The sequence below is a fragment of the Coregonus lavaretus genome, assembly GCF_964263955.1.
Source record: "Coregonus lavaretus genome assembly, chromosome: 23".
Lineage (NCBI taxonomy): Eukaryota > Metazoa > Chordata > Actinopteri > Salmoniformes > Salmonidae > Coregonus > Coregonus lavaretus.
Window position 1 is genome coordinate 29,963,581 of NC_140010.1, and position 22,266 is coordinate 29,985,846.

The window sequence follows — 22,266 nt, forward strand, 5'->3', positions numbered from 1 at the left end:
CATATTGGTGTCAGGAGCAGACTAGAATTGTGGGTTATAAAATACCAATTTATTTCGGCCTGGGACAGAAACTAAAGAATATCCCTCTTGTGGTCTAGCTAAGTCCTCTCTCTCTGCAGACAATTTCTATGGTGCGCAGAGGACAAAAGTCTAGACCAGCGATTGGCTGATTCGCAAGTGCGTTTAACAATCTCTTGCTCACGCAGTCAGCACTTCGCATTCAGCCCCTCTATTCACATTTAAATGAGGCGTTATAAATACCTACTACTGGCACTATCGTTGCGCTTGAGGCTGCATAACAAATCTAGTACCAGTCTGCGCAAAAGTACAGCTCGGCTTTGTTTGCAGCAGGGACCGGCGGCCATCTGTCCCATTCACGGAGTGTAACGGTCGTGTGGATTTACCAAACCTCGGGCAGTGTCTGGGTTAAACTTCTACAACATGGCCCCCACTCACAATAACAAAAAAGGACTGAGTAGAGACGAAGATGAATACTACGGCATTAAAGTGGACAGAAAGGTAGGCCAAATTGTCGTGTATTGAGTGGTCTTTGGTTTGACTAAATGTAGCCTAATTTATTAACGTGGCGGTGAATTGTGTTTTTTTTTCCAGACCAGAAAGCCGTTGGTTGAGAAAAAGAGACGGGCTCGCATCAATGAAAGTTTGCAGGAACTCAGAGTTCTTCTCGCAGACACAGATGTACGTTTATGCACATTTTATGTGACTTTATATCACATGTCCCCTCTCTTTGTGTAGCCTATTGTCGTTGCATTGTAAACCAGTTATTTACATTGTAGCCTATCAATCTGTCATTCACAGTTACAATCAAAGATGGAGAATGCAGAAGTGCTGGAAATGACTGTAAAACGAGTGGAGAGTATCCTTCAAAACCAAGCACATGGTAAGGTATATGATTATTCACGCAATGTTATTATGCACATGGACATTTTCATCCAACTGGTAGAATGTTCTATGTGTTGGCCTATGTCCTGTGAGTCTCATTACTGTATCTCTTTAGCTTCATTTATACCTGCCTCTAACATGTGTCCTTCATCCTGATCTTGACCTGATCTTGTCTGTTTACACTTATAGGATCTGATCACAATCAGATCACAATGCGTCTTTTAGTCGTCTACACCTGTCTAAAAATGTGGGCAACATCAGAATGTGGACAGGATCAGGACAACGAATGCATGTTAGAACCAGGTATAAACGGGGCTTCTGTCTGTGCTTTGTCAGAGGTAGACACAGTGAACCATGAGGCAAGTGAAAGGTTTGCTGCTGGCTACATCCAATGCATGCATGAGGTGCACACCTTTGTGTCCAACTGCCCGGGAATCGACGCAACTCTCGCGGCGGAGCTCTTGAACCACCTCCTGGAATGTATGCCCCTGAACGATGAGGACAGACTCCAGGTGATGCTCCAGGATATCATGACAGACTGCTCCACTAACAGCAGCAGCACTTGGCCCAGTTCTGAGGGCATTTACGCAGCACTGGTCTCCGCTGGAGGAAGGAGCATCTCCAGCGGAAGCTCCTCAGCCCTCTCCCCGGCGCCCTCCACCTCCTCCAGTGATGACCTGTGCTCGGATCTGGACGAGACTGACTCTGAGCAGAGCCACATCTCTGTGGACGCTGAGAGCCAGGATGTTCTGAACATGCCCACAGTGGCCTATTCCAAGTCCATGTGGAGACCTTGGTAGAGCCAAATTACTGGAAGCCCACAACTGTCCATTACTAGAGGAATAGCCTACAAAAGTTATTGTATATTGGGTTTTGTTCAGTATATTTGAAGATTAAATTCCTTGTAATGTTGTTAGACTGTTGGATGACAGATATAGGAATAGCATGAGAAGTGGGACACTATCACTACAATGACTATACTTTGTAATGCAAAGTCCGGTTGCAAGTAGGCTAGAGGTGGCATCATTTAAAAAAGCTTTTTTTTGTATCAGAACCATTCTATTAATGCATTTGAATAAATAATAATACATATCAAATACTATTTAATGAATGAACTGTAATGTTTAAATCAACTTTGAATAAGTCCACATTGTTATAGATCTGAGATGTCTTTTAGCCAGATATAGGTTGTTTATTTACCTTCAGTGAAGGGGGGGGGGGGGGGGGGGGGGGGGGTACAAATGTAAATATGTATTTGTTGATAGTATGGCTGTATAGAAAGTACTATGTCCCAGTAAACCACACTTAGTAATGCAGTGTTGTGTGTAAATTATTTTATTTGTGTAGGTTTAATAAAATAAATATTGTATGTCATCTGTAACATTGTAATAACAAATGGTTTGTGGCTGATCATGTCAATATCTAATTTCAGACATAAATTGTTATACACTGACTTAGTTCACTTAATTAAATGTACTTTCTCATCATAATGGACTCAGTTTATCCTATTTACTTAGCTGTGAAAATGTTTACATGAAGTAATGGACAATCGGTCCATTGTTTCAGAGAAGTCTATTGCTCTAGCACACTTCTAAAACAGGGACCAGAAATTGTTTAATTCTTGCCTGCTAAACTAGCATCAAACAGTCATTCCACAGGGACCAGAAATGGTTTAAATTCATGCCTGCTAAACTAGCATCAAACAGTCATTCCACAGTAATCACATTTCAGCAATACACTGGTAGCATTGTTTTCTAGTTATTAATCATATAAGCACTGTGTGCCATTTGTGTGTGTGAAGGTAGGCTTTGAAGACTACTTCAGCACAGCTGGACCAGTGGACCTTTATCAGGTGAGAATGTCTGGCTTTGGTCTTATCTTGACAGGCTAACCAAACTCCTTGCTCTGGTCAAACGCTACGTCACAACCACGGACGTTAGTTTCTTCTCCTCAATGAGTGGATCTGAGTTCCTCCCCAATGATTTCTACACCCTTAGTGGAGTTGCCAACAACCAGATGTATCCGTTTTCTGGGATACAGCTAATTCAAACTAGCTTCCTTTTCTGCTAAAAAAAACGGACATAGGAACTCCGTTTAGGCGTTTTCGAACTCCTCTCAGGCATTTTCTTTTAACGCCTGCTATGTTAGGTTAGATTTCTATAACGCACACATTCGAACCATTCTGATTGGTCCCAGAAACCGATGGGGCTGGGACAGAGCCAGAACACGTGGGTAAAGCAACGTTTTGAAAATTCCCCATTGGCTTTGATACTCTGATTGGTTAGAAATGATTCAATCGCTGATGACTTTGTACAACACCCCTAATTTTGACGTCACAAACGACTTCTGATGGCAGTCTAGACTGAAGTATGTAGGGAACATAGCACAGTGGAAGAATTCATTTTGAGTCGTCAGGCAACTTCTTCTCTACAATGCAGTGTGAGATCTGGCACATGGTTCATTTGATGGCCTTCATTGGTATTCTGACAGCGTTAAATTCCTCCTTGAAATATGCCAAGCAGTAATACTACTAGCCACTTAGCAATTTTATGAAGTTGGCTTTAGATAACCCAGATAGGTTCCCAATCTCCCAACCACATAACTAGCTACCAAGAAGCCATTTCAGGCTGTCAATCAAGTTAGAGCACCTAGCTTGTCTAACTATCTCAGCTGGCATGCCTGTTGGCAAGGTTGCTTGACTTTAGAAAAGCAAGCAATAACTAAACGTACTGAATAAGACTCTGATTTCTTTCCATCTTTTACCCAGATTTTAGCAGAGATGCAAAGAAGCATATTGAGTTTCTTTAATAAAATAACCACCAGTCAGGAGGATACAGCCAGCTCAAGAGGTATGCTTAGATATGCAGAAGAATATGCATATTTTTCATATAGAATTAAGCATAATTATTATGTGCTTCATGCCGAACAGGTAGATGGACACCAAAATAACATTTCTCTCTGCTCACAGCTTTTCTTCTATCCCTTTCAGAAAAAAGTGGCAAGCCCATGTGGGGTACTCTTTTAAGAAGTAGACCGTTTTAACATGAATGATATCCACACATAGCCACAGACCTCCACATCAAAGGTACCTACAATGAATATCAAAGCGCCTCTCCTCGGCTCAGTAGCCGATCTGTAAAGTGGCACCTTGGATGTTGCTCTGATGTCCCCAAGTGTCACTTCTGACACATCCATATTTTCTAAGGTCTCGACTTCCATCAACAGGATAATGTTAATATCCTGTTATTCAGGAAACCTCTCTCACTCTTTCAAACCACATACAATAAAAATAAAAAAGTTGTTTTATTAAAGGCTATTCCGTTTTTCAATAATAATTATTCTCCTCATTATATTATTGAACAGATATTTATTAATGATGTGGTCCTCTGTAGCTCAGCTGGTAGAGCACGGCGCTTGTAACGCCAAGGTAGTGGGTTCGATCCCCGGGACCACCCATACACAAAAAAAAATGTATGCACGCATGACTGTAAGTCGCTTTGGATAAAAGCGTCTGCTAAATGGCATATTAATATTAATTAATTAATTAAAGAGATAGTTTGTTTAATTCCATATCACTAGCCCATACCCAACGTTCAGCGTCCGTTTGAGTTTGTGACAACTCAATAAATAGGCCTACTCTGTAACATAGCCTAGCCAAGGTGGCTCGATAAAGGGGTATTTTAATTCTGTACCTGAAATCCACATTATTAGGAGACATTCACAGACTGTTGTCAGTTTGTGATGGAGCCGACTCCGGATTAGCGGAACCCAAGAGGTGGCCGTCACAGCAGGAGGGCAGTTGTCCAGATTCACACCTGATCCTCAAATTGGGAGAGGTGCGAACAGCGAGGGATGTGAATGACCGTGTCCGCTTTGATCCAAGCTGCTAAAAGCCGTGGGAGAATCTTAACCACCGTCTGTCTGCCTGTCTGCCTTCCTGTCCAGTTTCCATTGATAATCTAGCCATGCTATTGGTTTTTGGTTGCGAGCATGAGGATTTTATGTGATCCTCTCCTCTTGCATTTTTAGGCAAATATTAAGTAATCTGATTGAAATGTTCTTTCTATACTGCAGGGGAAAATGGAATTACTAAAATAGCCTATAGTGGTTGATAGGCCTATTTTGAATTGCCACACTGCCACTCATTTCGAACGGGTAGGCCTAGGCAATTGATGTGAGCATATGGCCAATTCAACCAGTAGCCTATCTGTGCGTTAGAGACCTCTCTAAACCCAGAAAGCTCCGATTCAAACTCCCATTCAGCAGCTCTGCAAGAGTTATAATGTCAAAATACGTTCCTTGATCACCAAATATTGAGTTTCGCTGAGCAACTATCTTCATTTACTCCCGTTACGGCCTGCATGTACTTTCAAAAAAGGTTCAAAGAAAAATGTACATACACCCGAAAAAATGCGTCTTCCGGAGCGGTTTTAGACTTCCGACCTGTGCATTTGGAGTTTGGAGGTGCCGAATAGGCATTTTTTAGGTTGCTTGTCAATTTGTATTTATACCTTTTTCGGAAGTACATACCGGTCGTAACGGGAGTAAATGAAGATAGTGAAACTCCATATTTGGTGATCAAGGAACGTATTTTGACATAACGCTTGCAGAGCTGCTGAATGAGAGTTTGAATCGGAGCTTTCTGGGTGTTCGAGAGGTCTCTAACGCACAGATACTGGTTCAATGGCCAATCATCTCACCAAAGATCAATTTCTGTAACTGCTCAAGTCATTCACACAAAGTAGGCCTACTTATTATTAGATCCTCTCAACTCTCAAATTAAGAACGTGCCATTAATGGTCCACTACATCATCTACCTAAATTAACCAAATTAATAAATAACTAAAACCACGTTGAAAGAGTTGCAGTGAAGTGATAGGAAACCCATGAAATGGGCCTTTTGGTTTAAAGGTATAGCAGGTTGTGAACATCAAAAGAAGCATTTGGGAGAGGATGTCCTAGGCTATTTCCACTGAAATGTAATAACCACTAGGCCTAATATCCACAATGGCCTGCTCCCTGAATACACATAAACACGAAAAAGGTCTCCTAACATATGGCATGAAATAAATACATGTCAATTAACCCCAATTGATTTTATTACATTTGTGTCAAATTTTTGTGTTTTCATAAAGAGTAGGCTAGAAAAGTGTAAATATATTGAAATCTTTCTCTTTTATTTTGAAACATTATCAACACAGAATAGCTAATAAGTTCAATTTTCTAAAAACTTCAAAAGTTTACACATTTTAAAGTCACTATCCAACAACACAATAAATACAGAAATACAGAGAAATACAAGACAAACTGTACAGAAATAATTTAGGAAAAGTTCAGGTTGACAATTTGTGTGTTTAGAGTGTTCACAAATTTTTTTAATGTTATGCTTTATCTTTGAAGAATAGACAGAAGTCCTGACAAATGCCTCCGACATCTGTTCCAAATGCTTTATGCCTGTGCAATAAACTATTGGTCAACTATCCCAGCCCTACTACAAGGTAGTAAGTGCTTTGATCGCTATACAGTTCCAAGGCCAGCATGCCTGATAACGCTATAGTCCCAGTCGGTATTCACGTAATAATAAGGAATTACCCTCGACCACGCCAACAAACTGGGGAAAACCAACATTCTTTCATATTGACCCCCATTGTAAAAGAGTCAAATCAAATCACATTTTATTTGTCACATACACGTGTTTAGCATATGTTATTGCGGGTGTAGCAAAACGCTTGTGCTTCTAGCTGCGACAGTGCAGTAATATCTAACAAGTAATATCTAACAATTTCACAACATATACCAAATACACACACATCTAAGTAAGGAATGGAATTCAAGAACATATACAGTTGAAGTCGGTAGTTTACATACACCTTAGCCAAATACATGTGGTCCTCTGTATCTCAGCTGGTAGAGCACGGCGCTTGTAACGCCAAGGTAGTGGGTTCGATCCCCGGGACCACCCATACACAAAAATGTATGCACGCATGACTGTAAGTCGCTTTGGATAAAAGCGTCTGCTAAATGGCTTATTACATTTAAACTCAGTTTTTCATAATTACTGACATTTAATCCTAGTAAAAATTCCCTGTCTTAGGTCAATTAGGATCACAACTTTATTTTAAGAATGTGAAATGTCAGAATAATGGTAGAGAGAATTATTTATTTCAGCTTTTATTTCTTTCATCACATTCCAAATGGGTCAGAAGTTTACATACACTCAATTAGTATTTGGTAGCATTGCCTTTAAATTGTTTAACTTGGGTCAAACGTTTCAGGTAGCCTTCCACAAGCTTTCCACAATAACTTGGGTGAATTTTGGCCCATTCCTCCTGACAGAGCTGGTGTAACTGAGTCAGGTTTGTAGGCCTCCTTGCTCGCACACGTTTTTCAGTTCTGCCCACACATTTTCTATAGGATTGAGATCAGGGCTTTGTGATGGCCACTCCAATACCTTGACTTTGTTGTCCTTAAGCCATTTTGCCACAACTTTGGAAGTATGCTTGGGGTCATTGTCCATTTGGAAGACCCATTTGCGACCAAGCTTTAACTTCCTGACTGATGTCTTGAGATGTTGCTTCAATATATCCACATTATTTTCCTTCCTCATGATGCCATCTATTTTGTGAAGTGCACCAGTCCCTCCTGCAACAAAGCACCCCACTGATGCTGCCACCCCCGTGCTTCACGGTTGGGATGGTGTTCTTCGACTTGCAAGCAACCCCCTTTTTCTTCCAAACATAACGATGGTAATTATGGCCAAACGGTTCTATTTTTGTTTCATCAGACCAGAGGACATTTCTTCAAAAAGTACGATCTTTGTCCCCATGTGCAGTTGCAAACCGTAGTCTGTCTTTTTTATGGCGGTTTTGGAGCAGTGGTTTCTTCCTTGCTGAGCGGCCTTTCAGGTTATGTCGATATAGGACTCGTTTTACTGTGGATATAGATACTTTTGTACCTGTTTTCTCCAGCAACTTCACAAGGTCCTTTGCTGTTGTTCTGGGATTGATTTGCACTTTTCGCACCAAAGTACGTTAATCAGAACGCGTCTCCTTCCTGAGCGGTATGATGGCTGCGTGGTCCCATGGTGTTTATACTTGCGTACTATTGTTTGTACAGATGAACGTGATACCTTCAGGCGTTTGGAAATTGCTCCCAAGGATGAACCAGACTTGTGGAGGTCTACCATTTTTTTCTGAGGTCTTGGCTAATTTCTTTTGATTTTCCTATGATGTCAAGCAAAGAGGCACAGAGTTTGAAGGTAGGCCTTGAAATACATCCACAGGTACACCTCCAATTGACTCAAATTATGTCAATTAGCCTATCAGAAGTTTCTAAAGCCATGACATCATTTTCAGGAATTTTCCAAGCTGTTTAAAGGCACAGTCAACTTAGTGCATGTAAACTTCTGACCCACTGGAATTGTGATACAGTGAAATAATCTGTCTCTAAACAATTTTTGGAAAAATTACTTGTGTCATTCACAAAGTATATGTCCTAACCGACTTGCCAACACTATTCTTGTTAACAAGAAATGTGTGGAGTGGTTGAAAAACAAGTTTTAATGACTCCAACCTAAGTGTATGTAAACTTCCGACGCAACTGTACATATATAGCAATGACAGAGCGGCATGGACTAATATACAGTAAAATATTATAGAATACAGTATATACATATGAGATGAGTAATGCAAGATATGTAAACATTATTAAAGTCACTAGTGTTCCATTTCTTAAAGTGGCCATTGATTTCAATATGCAGCAGCAGCCTCTAGTGTGCTAGTGATGGCTATTTAACAGTCTGATGGCCTTAAGAGAGAAGCTGTTTTTAATTATTTCGGTCCCAGCTTTGATGCACCTGTACTGACCTCGCCTTCTGGATGATAGCGGGGTGAACAGGCAGTGGCTCGGGTGGTTGATGTCCTTAATCTTTTTGGCCTTCCTGTGACATTGGGTGCTGTAGGTGTCCTGGAGAGCGGGTAGTTTGCCCACGGTAATGCGTTCGACAGACCGCACCACCCTCTGGAGAGCCCTGCGGTTGCGGGTGGTGCAGTTGCCGTACCAGGCGGTGATACAGCCCGACAGGATGCACTCAATTGTGCATCTGTAAAAGTTTGTGAGGGTTTTAGGTGCCAAGCCAAATTTCTTCAGCCTCCTGAGGTTGAAGAGGCTCTGTTGCGCCTTGTTCACCACACTGTATGTGTGGTTGGACCATTTAAGTTTGTTAGTGATGTGTACGCCAAGGAACTTGAAGCTTTCCACCTTCTCCACTGCGGTCATGAGGGAAGCCCTACAATTTTACATCTTTCTAAGTAGTGAGAATGCTCGGGAGCAGGCAATGTTGAAAAGTAATAGACATGTACTTTCTTAAATGTAGTTTTGTAATTGTCTAAAACAAGTAGAAAACAAGAAAATTGCATTTGAAAAAGGCCAAGTTTTTGCTGTGAGTCAATAGGGTAACCTAGAACCTAGGTAACCACAGGTTGTTTTCCCCAAAGGCGGGCAGGGCCGCGATGTTCTATCTAATAACGACTGGGAAAATGCTTAGTATTGTGTTTGGGAAAGCTGATCCTAGGACACTCTTTCCTCAAAGCTTAGCCAAACACATGAAGGTCCTCCCAATAGACCCCTTTCTGTGTTTGCAAACATTGCTGCACGAATGCGATGTGCGCAAGTTTATGGCAGAACACGGGGGAGTTCTTATAGAACGGCAGCAAAAAAAAAGCCTCTATTTTCATGTTGCTTACGAGTGCATTTCACACTACTTTTGGATTTTAAGGCTCGTATGAATGTCCTGCTTAATATAATGTTTGCGTCATCATCGCAAATCAACTGCATTATACGTAAAAAACACTTCAACTTCAACCAGTAAAATGGCTCTTTGGCTAGCTTTTGCTACAGCCTATGTCAATGAGCGTTAGCATTCTAGCTAACAACTGCCTTACTCAAAATAGTTATTTTGCAAAGATCACAACCAAATATAATCTTAGCGACTGTTCATCAAGAATCAAAACATCATTGAATGGGCACAGATGGTGATGGCTTTCTTACTGCAGCCAAGTCGCTTGCATCTGTGCCCATTCAACATAGCCTAGGCAATACACTAGAAACCCTGTATGTGTTTTCAACAACAAACTGATATCAACATCATCATGTTATATATTGGACCTAGATTTCTCTAATGCTGGTTTCTTCCTATATTCAGTAGAAAGGAATACATTGTCAGAAGCTCAGAACATAGAAACACATACTATTCATCTGCTTTTCCAGCAGTTATTATTCTCTGTATAAAAATAAATACATATAGTATACATTAATATCTTTTGTAGAACAATTGAGGATAAAAATAAATAAAAAATTCACCAACCACTTATGGGTGATACAAATTCTTACACTCCAATGGATTGTTTCTTGTTTCTCATATTTAAAGGCAGTTGAAAAACAGCAAGTCCACCAAATATTCTGGGCTACCCAGGGCTCTAAAGCGCAACCGATTTGGTTGCATATGCAACAAAATATTTTGCTGTGCGACCAGGAGTTTTATTTTGGGAGCACTGTGCGCCTAGGAAATAAAATCTCCCAGATAATAATTGGTGTAATAAGGCTTCGCTGTAACGTTGTTTCCGAGTGCCCTAGAGAAATAAGCGACTGCAGATTAGTTAGAGTCATGGTTGCACCATTACTACAGCGAAAGCGGCTTGCTTCCATCCCAATCAGGGCCCCATTTCCCAAAATAATCTTAAGGCTAAATTCATCGTTAGAACCATTGAGCTCAATGGTGCTAACAATGAACTTAGTCTTAAGATGCTTTTGGAAAACTGGGCCCAGGTCAAAAGATCTGACCCATATTACCGGCGCTACATTTTTATCTTCCTATAGCGGTTCACTTGGACTGCATTTTACATTCATAAACCATGTCGTTAACCATTTGTTTACAATTCAGTCATGTTACCTCATTGGCTAGCTAGCTAACAATCTGGTAACATTACCAGTATATCCAAACATTTGGGGTCATAGAAAGAAAGGAAAAGGGATAGCTTCATCAGGAAATCAATGATCCTAGTGATGAATGAATGACAGATCTCTTGCCTGTCTTCATCACAAACCTGCTGTTTTTAAAGAGACAGTGTACAATTTTCAATGTAATGCATCTCAATAGGAAAACAGTGCTTTTACACAATGTAGAAACCTAATATTCCACAAATTACTTTGTCATTTCAATGACAGGTATTCCTATCAACATTTTAGCTTTTACAATAAATTCATATCTTACATATTACATGTTACATATTAGTTTCTAGGGCACATCATGTCCTTCAAAAGTACCTAGAATTCGTATAGGCCCAATATAGGCTGTATTTCAATAAAACAATTTGGTGCTCCTAAATTTCATGTGGTGCTCCTAACTTCTTTAAGTTGGGAGCACCAGTGCTACCAATGAACATTTTTAATTTAGAGCCCTGGGGCTACCATCAACACAAATACAAGACTACTACAGTCAAACTTTTTCAATGAAAACATTTAAATAAGTGAAGAAAAACTATTAATTTCAATAAGTGAAAAAACTATTGATAGAACAGGAACTGTGTTGTGGACACACTGGAACTCGCTCTTCTTTTTCTCTCTCTCACACATCCACACACATTGAAAATGAATTGACCAGGTGGGCTGTAACAGTCTGTATGTTCCCTGGTCTCTCAGGCTGTAGCAGAGTTTCCATACAGTTTAGCTTGTTGTAGAAAAGGTTTGTACCCGCAGGATGTAAGCAGTACTAGGCAGTCCAATATGGTCTTGCTCTGGTCAGGGACAGCTGTTGGCCTGAGGGTGGGTCTTGGTGAATGATTGATGTCGCTTGAGAACGAGTCTTTGGCGGAGGTGATGCTGCTACAATTAACAGGGGTGGATTCAGGGGGTGGTTGTGGCTATGATGATCCAAGGCCAGAAGAGGGGCAGGGGCAGGGGCAGGGGCTTGGGCAGGTGTCCATGTTAAAGGGCTCCTCACTGGGTTCCTGGAGGGGCTGACCACGCCTGTCTCAGTCTCTGTATCTCACATATCCAGGCCAGGCAGCTCCTCAGACAACACCGCCTCTGGAGCGTCCTCCTCACAGCCCACACAGGCCTTAACAAAAAAAACAACACACACACACATTTCTGTTAGTTACTTTCAGACTTGCTTTTGACAAATGTGAATGACTGCCTGTAGTGTAAGAGAGAGAGAAAGAGACAGTGATTGTGAGAATGAGAGAGGGAGGAAAGAGATAGAGAAAGAGAGCTCACCTCGACATCCATGACCTTGGGCAGCCCTCCTCTCCTCATCCAGGGGTGGACCTCCACCAGTTCTCTCTGCTGCTCCCCGGTGAAGCACGGCTGACTCTTCTGCATCACACTTAGCTTCTCTCGGTCTTCGCTAAGCACACTCTCGATGCCCCTGTGTAGACCAAGGGACATACACACTCAGTATACTATGTGACCTATATGACCAGGGGAAAGACACAAACAGTCAGAATGCTATTGGACATACATGTGACACAGAGAGTGCTATTGGGTATTAGGGTGTCAGGAAAAGAGTACATCTGGTATAGTGGTTTTAAAAATGGGGTATTTCGTATTGGGAAGACATGCGTATCTCTCAACCCACGTTGCCTGACAACTGTAAACAAGACCCCAACTTGTGCAAGAGCCCCATCTTATAGGCATACATTATAACTGCAAGCCAGCAACTAAGGACCTCATACGTTTTCATCATCATAAGATGTATCACACAGCTTCCTGAGTGGCGTAGCGGTCTAAGGCACTGCATCACTGCATCGCAGTGCTTGAGGCGTCACTACAGACCCGGGTTCGATCCCAGGCTGTGTCACAACAGGCTGTGACCAGGAGTCCCATAGGGCGGCACACGATTGGCCCAGCGTCGTCCGGGTAAGGGGAGGGTTTGGCCGGGGGGACTTTACTTGGCTCATCGCACTCTAGCCACTCCTTGTGTCGGGCCGGGCGCCTGTAGGCTTGACTTCGGTCATCAGTTGAACGGTGTTTCCTCTGACACATTGGTGCAGCTGGCTTCCGGGTTAAGCGGGCGTTAAGTAGTGCGGTTTGGCGGGTCATGTTTCGGAGGATGCATGACTCAACCTTCGCCTCTCCCGAGCCCATTGGGGAGTTGCAACGATGAGACAAGTTTGCAATTGGATATCATGAAATTGGGGAGAAAAAGGGATTCATCACACAAACATACATAGATTTGAGGGATCCAATTAGGACACTAATCCAGCATGCATAGGTAAATACAGGAAGGGAGTGGGTAGTAACTAGGGTGCAATGTACTAGGACATTATTTCCCAATGATTTAGAGTACTGTGTTCCATCTAAAACATTTTTTATGATCTACCAAATAAAAACCAACAAATATGTCTAACCCCAGCATTTTTGGCCACTCATCATTTTGGGAAACATTACACTAGGACTTATGCCCTGGGTAGAAGTTGTCTGAAGTCACAGATCTAGGATCAGTTTACCCTTCCCCTAAGCCCCCCCCCCCCCCCCCCTATAAAATCCCAATCTTTCTCCTACTCCAAGCACATTGCGTGCCGCCTCCCTATTGTCTCCTCCCACTCACCGCGAGGGCATCTGATAGGTCAGCATGACCTTGTCGTCAGCGTTGGCGGTGACTAACCACGGCAGATCCTGCAGTACATATTTGTCATATTGGCTTTGCTCCACCTCCATTGGCCGCCCCTGGCTAACGCTACCACCACTCCTGCTGCCGCTGGAGTGCACTTTGACCTTCTGGCAGCTGTTCTGGGAGGAGTCCATGCTGCCAAAGTAGTTGCTGCTGTTGTTGCTCGTGTGGCTGCTGCTTACTGGGGGGTGAATGAATGCACAATACAGAGTTAGGATATCTTACTTCAGAAGCACCAGAGCTCTGGTCTCAAGTGCTTCATACATGAAGCAACAAACTGTTGAACGTAATGTCTTGCTGCCATGTTAATGTACTTCTATCTTGTGTTTGTTCTTGCTCTGCCAGTCTTGTTGATCAAATATGTAAACCCCCAAGACAGTTACAGAAGTGAAGTTTGGTACAGAGGAAGTGACTGGTATAGAATAGGAAAAAAATTGGAACAAACGTACAAAAGGGTAGGGTAGGTGTGTGTACAGACCTGTGCCACGGCCAGATACTCCGCTAGCTGACGTTCCGCTAGCTGACGTTCTACATCCCAACATTCCACTGTTATTAGACATTCCGCTGTTAGACGTTCTAGCTGAGGTTCCACAGCCATTAGAGCTGGAACCCATGGACCCTGAAGTGGCTGAGCTGGTGCCTGAACGAGAGTCTGAACGGAGCAGGATGTCCAGCAGGTCACTCGACAACGAGTTGACATCGCTATGGTTACCGTCACCCGGCGGGCCCACCTGCAAGACAAGAGGTCAAAGGATAAGGTCAACAAACAGAAGTTCCACTCTCAAGTTTTAGTGCTCCCTTTTTTCTGTCATCAGTCCTATCCTTTATTTTTTGCTACTCTGCTACTTTACTTCCCCCTCAAGGTCTAAGAGGCGACTCAGTCATATTGTCCCACTGTGAGAGATGGATAGACAGAGGTCTGTATTCCAGTAACTACGGTAAGTTATATTTTGTGGAGAGTTGCGATTGCGATGTTATCCTACCTCGTCACTGCAACACCTCAGCCTAGAGCACACTATATCCCATGACAATAGTGTGCAGACAAGGAGTGTGTTGGAATACAAGGGTCCCATTGGACCGGTCAGACTGAATGTGGGCTAAAGGGTTTAAAGGGACACAATGGGTTTACAGTTTTAGACATAAGGAGCCTTTTGGATTATTGTACTTCGACATGGCAGCACAGTTACTTCACACAGGATGTCAGAATTTTAAACATTTTAAATGATTCAATACAATTTGCATAGACTAGAGAAATTGGTGAAACTATAACATTGTAACCTAGTAAAAGCATTCTTAAAATATTCAGAAAAATTACAAATCTATAGCCTATGTGCCAGTTGGCTGCCAGCTGAAGACAATATAGGATGGATTTGTAAATGCCTTAGCGATTAAGTCGCCTTTTATACATCCTAACCCTAGCCTAACACCTCCAGTCTAAAAACAACACTTTTGTAGTTCTGCTGCGATTTTCGGGAAACTCAATATTGATGCCACAACCTTACACTAACGCTGTTTCTGGGAGAGTTGAGGAGGCTGTGGAAAAAGAGGATACAGAAGGGGAAAGAGGGAACAAGGTCAAACTCATGAGGTTTGATACCAAAAGGCTCAGAGACAGTTTCTATCTACAAGACATCACACTGCTGAACAGTTGAACTGGACTGACCACCTGCACTGACTCTCTGCACTTTAGCACACATCCACACAGATATACACTCATACACCAACACAGATATACACTCACACACCCACACAGATATACACTCATACACCCACCAGATATACACTCATACACCCACACAGATATACACTCATACACCAACACAGATATACACTCACACACACCTGCTGCTACCGCTCTTATTATTATTGCTAAATATTGAACAATTTAAACATATGCCCCCCAATCCCCACTTTCCCAATACTATAAATTGTGCCTTCCTGTATTATACTTATGCTAAAATGTTTATTCTATTCTACTGAGCCATTTACTTTATGTTCGTATTCTTATCTTTTATTATTTATTATTGTTGCATTGTGAAGAAGGAACCTGCAAGTAAGAATTTTGTTGGATGGTGTATACCATGTGTATCCCGTACGACTTGAAACTTGTATCATACCTGCTGAAGCTCCTTGACCTTCTCTATGGCTTGGCCGACCACGCTCCCTCCCTTCTCGCTGACGGTGTTATTCCCTTGAGTGCCAACGGAGGGCGCCACCACCATGCTGTCCTGTCTCTCCAGGGAGCACCGCGTCTCCTCCAGCTGCAGTAGGTTGAGCTGCAGGGGCGAGCTGCACCGCGACTGGAACAGTGGAGGGGAGGACACTTGGTCCCTGCCGCCCATGGACCCAGGTGTGGAGCAGCGAGACTGGGTGGTTTCCCCAGGTGGCTTGGGAGCCTCCATGGGCATGGAGAATGAGAAAGGCTGGGCGGGGATTGGGAAGGCCGTCTGGGGCGCGAAGGGGTTCTGGCCCGGAAACTGGGCCTGGATGGTGAAGGACGCCTGGGCAGGGATGGTGAAGGATGCCTGGCCTGGGTAGGAAAGAGACGTCTGTAGGGGGAAGGGCTGCGGCTGGGAGGGGTAGCCGGCCGTCTCGGCCTGGTAGAAAGGCTGCTGTCCTGGAGCCCCGCTTCCCATTTGAGGGAACATGCAGTTGGGGAGAACCAGAGCCACCACGGGGGTCACCATGGGAGTAGAGAAGGGCGAGGGCTGGATGTTTGGTGGCAGGCACTGGCGATCCTGGTTGCACTGGCTGTCACCGAAGCCCGCCACTGAGTTGTCTGGGCGGGTAGGCATGGTGCCAGCCATGGTACCTGCCCCGGGGTAGACTTGGAGGGGGTAGGCTGGCACCACGGTGGGGTAGGCCAGGGGCGGGAAGGTGGACTGGGAGGTGTTGGAGGGGGACCAGGAGGTCTGGTTGAGGCCCTGGTTGAGGAGGTGGGGTCGGGGCTGCGGCTGTCTCCTCCTATGAGACACGGAACTGTCGGACGACTCGTTCTGTTTCACCCGCTTGGACTTGGTCTTCTTGTTGCGCCCGCTTCGCCAGGGGGCGGGCTCAGCCTGCTTGCATGGGCGCACAGCGGGCACAGCTAGAGAGGGGGACAGAGAGGGAGGAATTACATTATGTATTTGACTGTGAGAGGTTGAGTGTATGAGAACATTAAGGTACTCTGTGTGTCTGTGTGTAATTGTACTAGCCCAAGTCTAACGACCTATACCGAGTTTGTTTTGTATTGTAATGTGTGTAGAACATGTTTGCTACTGTACCATCAGCGCCGCCCTGTCCGTTCTGGCGCTCCAGGTATTGGGAACAGTTGGCCTGGAAGGCCTGGACTCCCTTCATCTCCCTGAAGCGACACAGGAAGGTCTGCTCCTCGTTCTGGGTGTGGGCCACTAGGACCTGCTTGGTCAGACCCAGCTTCTTATAGGGCTCCCTCTCCAGGCTGGGAGGTGAAACAGCACTAGGGGGAGGCCCAGGAGTCTGGCTGCCCCCCTCCACCGCCTTCCCAGCCACAGATACATCTACGATGATCTCTGTATGGAGAAAAACATATAGAGAAACAGCAGTCAGCTATGGACGTATGAGTTACATTCAATATATACACTACTGGTCAAAAGTTTTAGAACACCTACTCATTCAAGGGTTTTTCTTTATTTGTTTTACTATTTTCTATATTGTAGAATAATAGTGAAGACATCAAAACTATGAAATAACACATATGGAATCGTAGTAACCAAAAAAGTGTTAAACAAATCAAAATATATTTTATATTTGAGATTCTTCAAATAGCCACCCTTTGCCTTGATGACAGCTTTGCACACTCTTGGCATTCTCTCAACCAGCTTCACCTGGAATGCTTTTCCAACAGTCTTGAAGGAGTTCCCACATATGCTGATCACTTGTTGGCTGCTTTTCCTTCACTCTGCCGTCCGACTCATTCCAAACCATCTCAATTTGGTTGAGGTCAGGGGATTGTGGAGGCCAGGTATTCTGATGCAGCACTCCATCATTCTCCTTCTTGGTAAAATAGCCCTTACACAGCCTGGACGTGTGTTGGGTCATTGTCCTGTTGAAAAACAAATGATAGTCCCACTAAGCCCAAACCAGATGGGATGGCGTAACACTGCAGAATGCGGTGGTAGCAATGTTGTTTAAGTGTGCCTTGAATTCTAAATAAATCACAGACAGTGTCACCAGCAAAGCACCCCCACACCATAACACCTCCTCCTCCATGCTTTACGGTGGGAAATACACATGCAGAGATCATCCGTTCCCCCACACAGCGTCTCACAAAGACACAGCGGTTGGAACCAAAAATCTCAAATTTGGACTCCAGACCAAAGGACATATTTCCACCGGTCTAATGTCCATTGTTCGTGTTTCTTGGACCAAGCAAGTCTCTTCTTCTTATTGGTGTCCTTTAGTAGTGGTTTCTTTGCAGCAATCCGACCATGAAGGCCTGATTCACAGTCTCCTCTGAACAGTTGATGTTGAGATGTGTTTGTTACTTGAACTCTGTGAAGCATTTATTTGGGCTGCAATTTCTGAGGCTGGTAACTCTAATGAACTTATCCTCTGCAGCAGAGGTAACTCTGGGTCATCCATTCCTGTGGCTGTCCTCATGAGAGCCAGTTTCATCATAGTGCTTGATGTTTTTTGCGACTGCACTTGAAGAAACCTTCAAAGTTCTTGAAATGTTCCGTATTGACTGACCTTCATGTCTTAAAGTAATGATGGACTGTCGTTTGTCTTTGCTTATATGAGCTGTTCTTGCCATAATATGGACTTGGTCTTTTACCAAATAGGGCTATCTTCTGTATACCCCCCATACCTTGTCACAAAACACCTGATTGCCTCAAACACATTAAGAAGGAAAGAAATTCAAAAAATTAACTTTTAAGAAGGCACACCTGTTAATTGAAATGCATTCCAGGTGACTAACTCATGAAGCTGGTTGAGAGAATGCCAAGAGTGTGCAAAGCTGACATCAAGGCAAAGGGTGGCTATTTGAAGAATCGCAAAAATGAAATATATTTTGATCTGTTTAAAAAAAAATTGGTTACTACATGATTCCATATGTGTTATTTCATAGTTTTGATGTCTTCACTATTATTCTACAATATAGAAAATAGTAAAACAAATAAAGAAAAACCCTTGAATGAGTAGGTGTTCTAAAACTTTTGACCGGTAGTGTACATAAAACCCCCAACCGCTCAGGATATACAGAGATGAGAAGCTGTGATACCCTCAGCAACATTGATATACTGTCACGATCGTCGGATATAGAGGACCAAGGCGCAGCGTGGAAGGTGAACATACTTATTTATTAAATGATACACGAACAAAACAACAAATCGATACGTGACGTCCACAGGTGCAAACCGCAAAACACAAACCAACACGGAACAAGATCCCACAAACACTGTGGGAAAACCACCTGACTAAATATGGTTCCCAATCAGAGACAACCAGCAACAGCTGATACTCGTTGCCTCTGATTGAGAACCACTCTGGCCAACATAGATATACAAAAACTAGACACAATGAGTACAAAACATAAACTCTACACACCCTGGCTCAACTTAAAAGAGTCCCTAGAGCCAGGGCGTGACATATACATACAGTGGGGAGAACAAGTATTTGATACACTGCAGATTTTGCAGGTTTTCCTACTTACAAAGCATGTAGAGGTCTGTAAAAAAAAATCCAGAAAATCACATTGTATGATTTAAGTAATTAATTTGCATTTTATTGCATGAAATAAGTATTTGATACATCAGAAAAGCAGAACTTAATATTTGGTACAGAAACCTTTGTTTGCAATTACAGAGATCATACATTTCCTGTAGGTCTTGACCAGGTTTGCACACACTGCAGCAGGGATTTTGGCCCACTCCTCCATACAGACCTTCTCCAAATCCTTCAGGTTTCGGGGCTGTCGCTGGGCAATACGGACTTTCAGCTCCGTCCAAAGATTTTCTATTGGGTTCAGGTCTGGAGACTGGCTAGGCCACTCCAGGACCTTGAGATGCTTCTTACGGAGCCACTCCTTAGTTGCCCTGGCTGTGTGTTTCGGGTCGTTGTCATGCTGGAAGACCCAGCCACGACCCATCTTCAATGCTCTTACTGAGGGAAGGAGGTTGTTGGCCAAGATCTCATGATACATGGCCCCATCCATCCTCCCCTCAATACGGTGCAGTCGTCCTGTCCCCTTTGCAGAAAAGCATCCCCAAAGAATGATGTTTCCACCTCCATGCTTCACGGTTGGGATGGTGTTCTTGGGGTTGTACTCATCCTTCTTCTTCCTCCAAACACGGCGAGTGGAGTTTAGACCAAAAAGCTCTATTTTTGTCTCATCAGACCACATGACCTTCTCCCATTCCTCCTCTGGATCATCCAGATGGTCATTGGCAAACTTCAGATGGGCCTGGACATGCGCTGGCTTGAGCAGGGGGACCTTGCGTGCGCTGCAGGATTTTAATCCATGACGGCGTAGTGTGTTACTAATGGTTTTCTTTGAGACTGTGGTCCCAGCTCTCTTCAGGTCATTGACCAGGTCCTGCCGTGTAGTTCTGGGCTGATCCCTCACCTTCCTCATGATGTGGTCCTCTGTAGCTCAGCTGGTAGAGCACAGCGCTTGTAACGCCAAGGTAATGGGTTCGATCCCCGGGACCACCCATACACAAAAATGTATGCACGCATGACTGTAAGTCGCTTTGGATAAAAGCGTCTGCTAAATGGCATATTATGATAATTGATGCCCCACGAGGTGAGATCTTGCATGGAGCCCCAGACCGAGGGTAATTGACCGTCATCTTGAACTTCTTCCATTTTCTAATAATTGCGCCAACAGTTGTTGCCTTCTCACCAAGCTGCTTGCCTATTGTCCTGTAGCCCATCCCAGCCTTGTGCAGGTCTACAATTTTATCCCTGATGTCCTTACACAGCTCTCTGGTCTTGGCCATTGTGGAGAGGTTGGAGTCTGTTTGATTGAGTGTGTGGACAGGTGTCTTTTATACAGGTAACGAGTTCAAACAGGTGCAGTTAATACAGGTAATGAGTGGAGAACAGGAGGGCTTCTTAAAGAAAAACTAACAGGTCTGTGAGAGCCGTAATTCGTACTGGTTGGTAGGTGATCAAATACTTATGTCATGCAATAAAATGCAAATTAATTACTTAAAAATCATACAATGTGATTTTCTGGATTTTTGTTTTAGATTCCGTCTCTCACAGTTGAAGTGTACCTATGATAAAAATTACAGACCTCTACATGCTTTGTAAGTAGGAGAACCTGCAAAATCGGCAGTGTATCAAATACTTGTTCTCCCCACTGTATATACATTGATATTCATTACAGAGAAGCAGAGATGCAGAGAGGATGGTATCATGCACGGCGCATTTAGACTCATGGCTTTGGTATAACTTATGGAACCAGACGATTGTGAATCTCTGAATATTGTAATATAAGTCTGGCGTGTGAGATTATGGAACATGCATGACCTCAGAGTACACACACGATACTGCATACATTACACAACATCCAGTTACATCCATACAACACACATACCCACGTACCTACGCATGCACAGACCCACACAGTCCCCACTCCCAAACACAGCCCACCACCACAAACTAAAGACCAAAAAGAGTAGAATAGAATAGTAGAATGAGACATGTCAATGTCCATGTAGTGTATACCTGACTCGGGCTGCGGTTTCTTGTCTCCTACATGCACGATGGTGCTGCTGTAGCTACACTGGCTTGTTATTGACACCACGCTCTCTGCTTTTCTGCACGGTGGCACGGCGAGGGCCACCAGGGAGGAGCCCACTACCCCTGAGGCTGAGGTCGTAGCGTCTGTCTTTTTGTCTGCGATGATGTCATCCACAGGTGTTATACCAGGCTGAGCCTTAACCAGTGCAGGGTCTGCCAGGGTGATAGGGAGAGACCGAGAGAGGGGGACTAGGAGAGTCACATATAAAGTCCCATAAATGTGGATTATAGAGAGACAGACAAAGAGAGAGTTTGTCTGATTCAGTTGGTGACCTGTCCAACAGAGCTTTGGTGAGACTGAAAGTCTTTGAACTAAATTAGTCTATAAACTAAATTAGTTTTTAAACTAAATTAGTCTTTAAACTACACTGAACAAAAATATAAACGCAACATGCAACAATTTAAAATATTTTACTGAGTTACAGTTCATATAAGGATATCAGTCAATTGAAATAAATTCATTAGGCCTGAATCTATGGATTTCACATGACTGGAATCTATGGATTTTATCTGAATCTATGGATTTTATCTGTTGGTCACATATACCTTTTTTTTAAAGGTAGGGGCGTGGATAAGAAAACCAGTCAGTATCTGGAGTGACCACCATTTGCCTCATGCATATAGTTGATCATGCTGTTGATTGTGGCCTGTGGAATGTTGTCCCACTCTTCTTCAATGGCTGTGCGAAGTTGCTGGATATTGGCAAGAACGGGTACATGCTGTCGTACACGTCAATCCAGAGCATCCCAAACATGCTCAATGGGTGACATGTCTGGTGAGTATGCAGGCCATGGAAGAACTGGGACATTTTCAGCTTCGAGGAATTGTGTACAGATCCTTGCGACATGGGGCTGTGCATTATCATATTGAAACATGAGGTGATGGCAGAGGATGAATGACACGACAATGGGCCTCAGGAT

The 22,266-nt window shown here is 43.5% G+C and overlaps 2 protein-coding genes across 4 annotated transcripts in view; one reads left to right on the forward strand and one right to left on the reverse strand.

Moving 5' to 3' along the window:
- Positions 1 to 244: 244 nt before the first annotated feature.
- LOC311099078 (transcription cofactor HES-6-like) lies at positions 245 to 2,072 on the forward strand. The gene is made up of 4 exons (XM_084139695.1): positions 245 to 519; positions 613 to 699; positions 820 to 901; positions 1,240 to 2,072. The coding sequence occupies exons 1-4, from the start codon at positions 442 to 444 to the stop codon at positions 1,701 to 1,703; spliced, it is 711 nt and encodes a 236-aa protein (XP_083995821.1). The 5' UTR covers positions 245 to 441; the 3' UTR covers positions 1,704 to 2,072.
- Positions 2,073 to 10,159: 8,087 nt separating this feature from the next.
- The window catches only part of per2 (period circadian clock 2), a 28,015-nt gene continuing 15,908 nt past the window's right edge, over positions 10,160 to 22,266 (reverse strand). The window contains exons 15-20 of one of the 3 annotated variants that reach the window (XM_084139690.1): positions 16,840 to 17,106; positions 15,691 to 16,661; positions 14,052 to 14,304; positions 13,511 to 13,754; positions 12,178 to 12,328; positions 10,160 to 12,019 (exon numbers count right to left, since the gene is read on the reverse strand). In XM_084139690.1, coding sequence (XP_083995816.1) covers positions 11,948 to 12,019; positions 12,178 to 12,328; positions 13,511 to 13,754; positions 14,052 to 14,304; positions 15,691 to 16,661; positions 16,840 to 17,106 — 1,958 coding nt within the window. In that variant the 3' untranslated portion in view covers positions 10,160 to 11,947. The other 2 variants (XR_014609681.1, XM_084139691.1) reach the window with 2 other exon arrangements.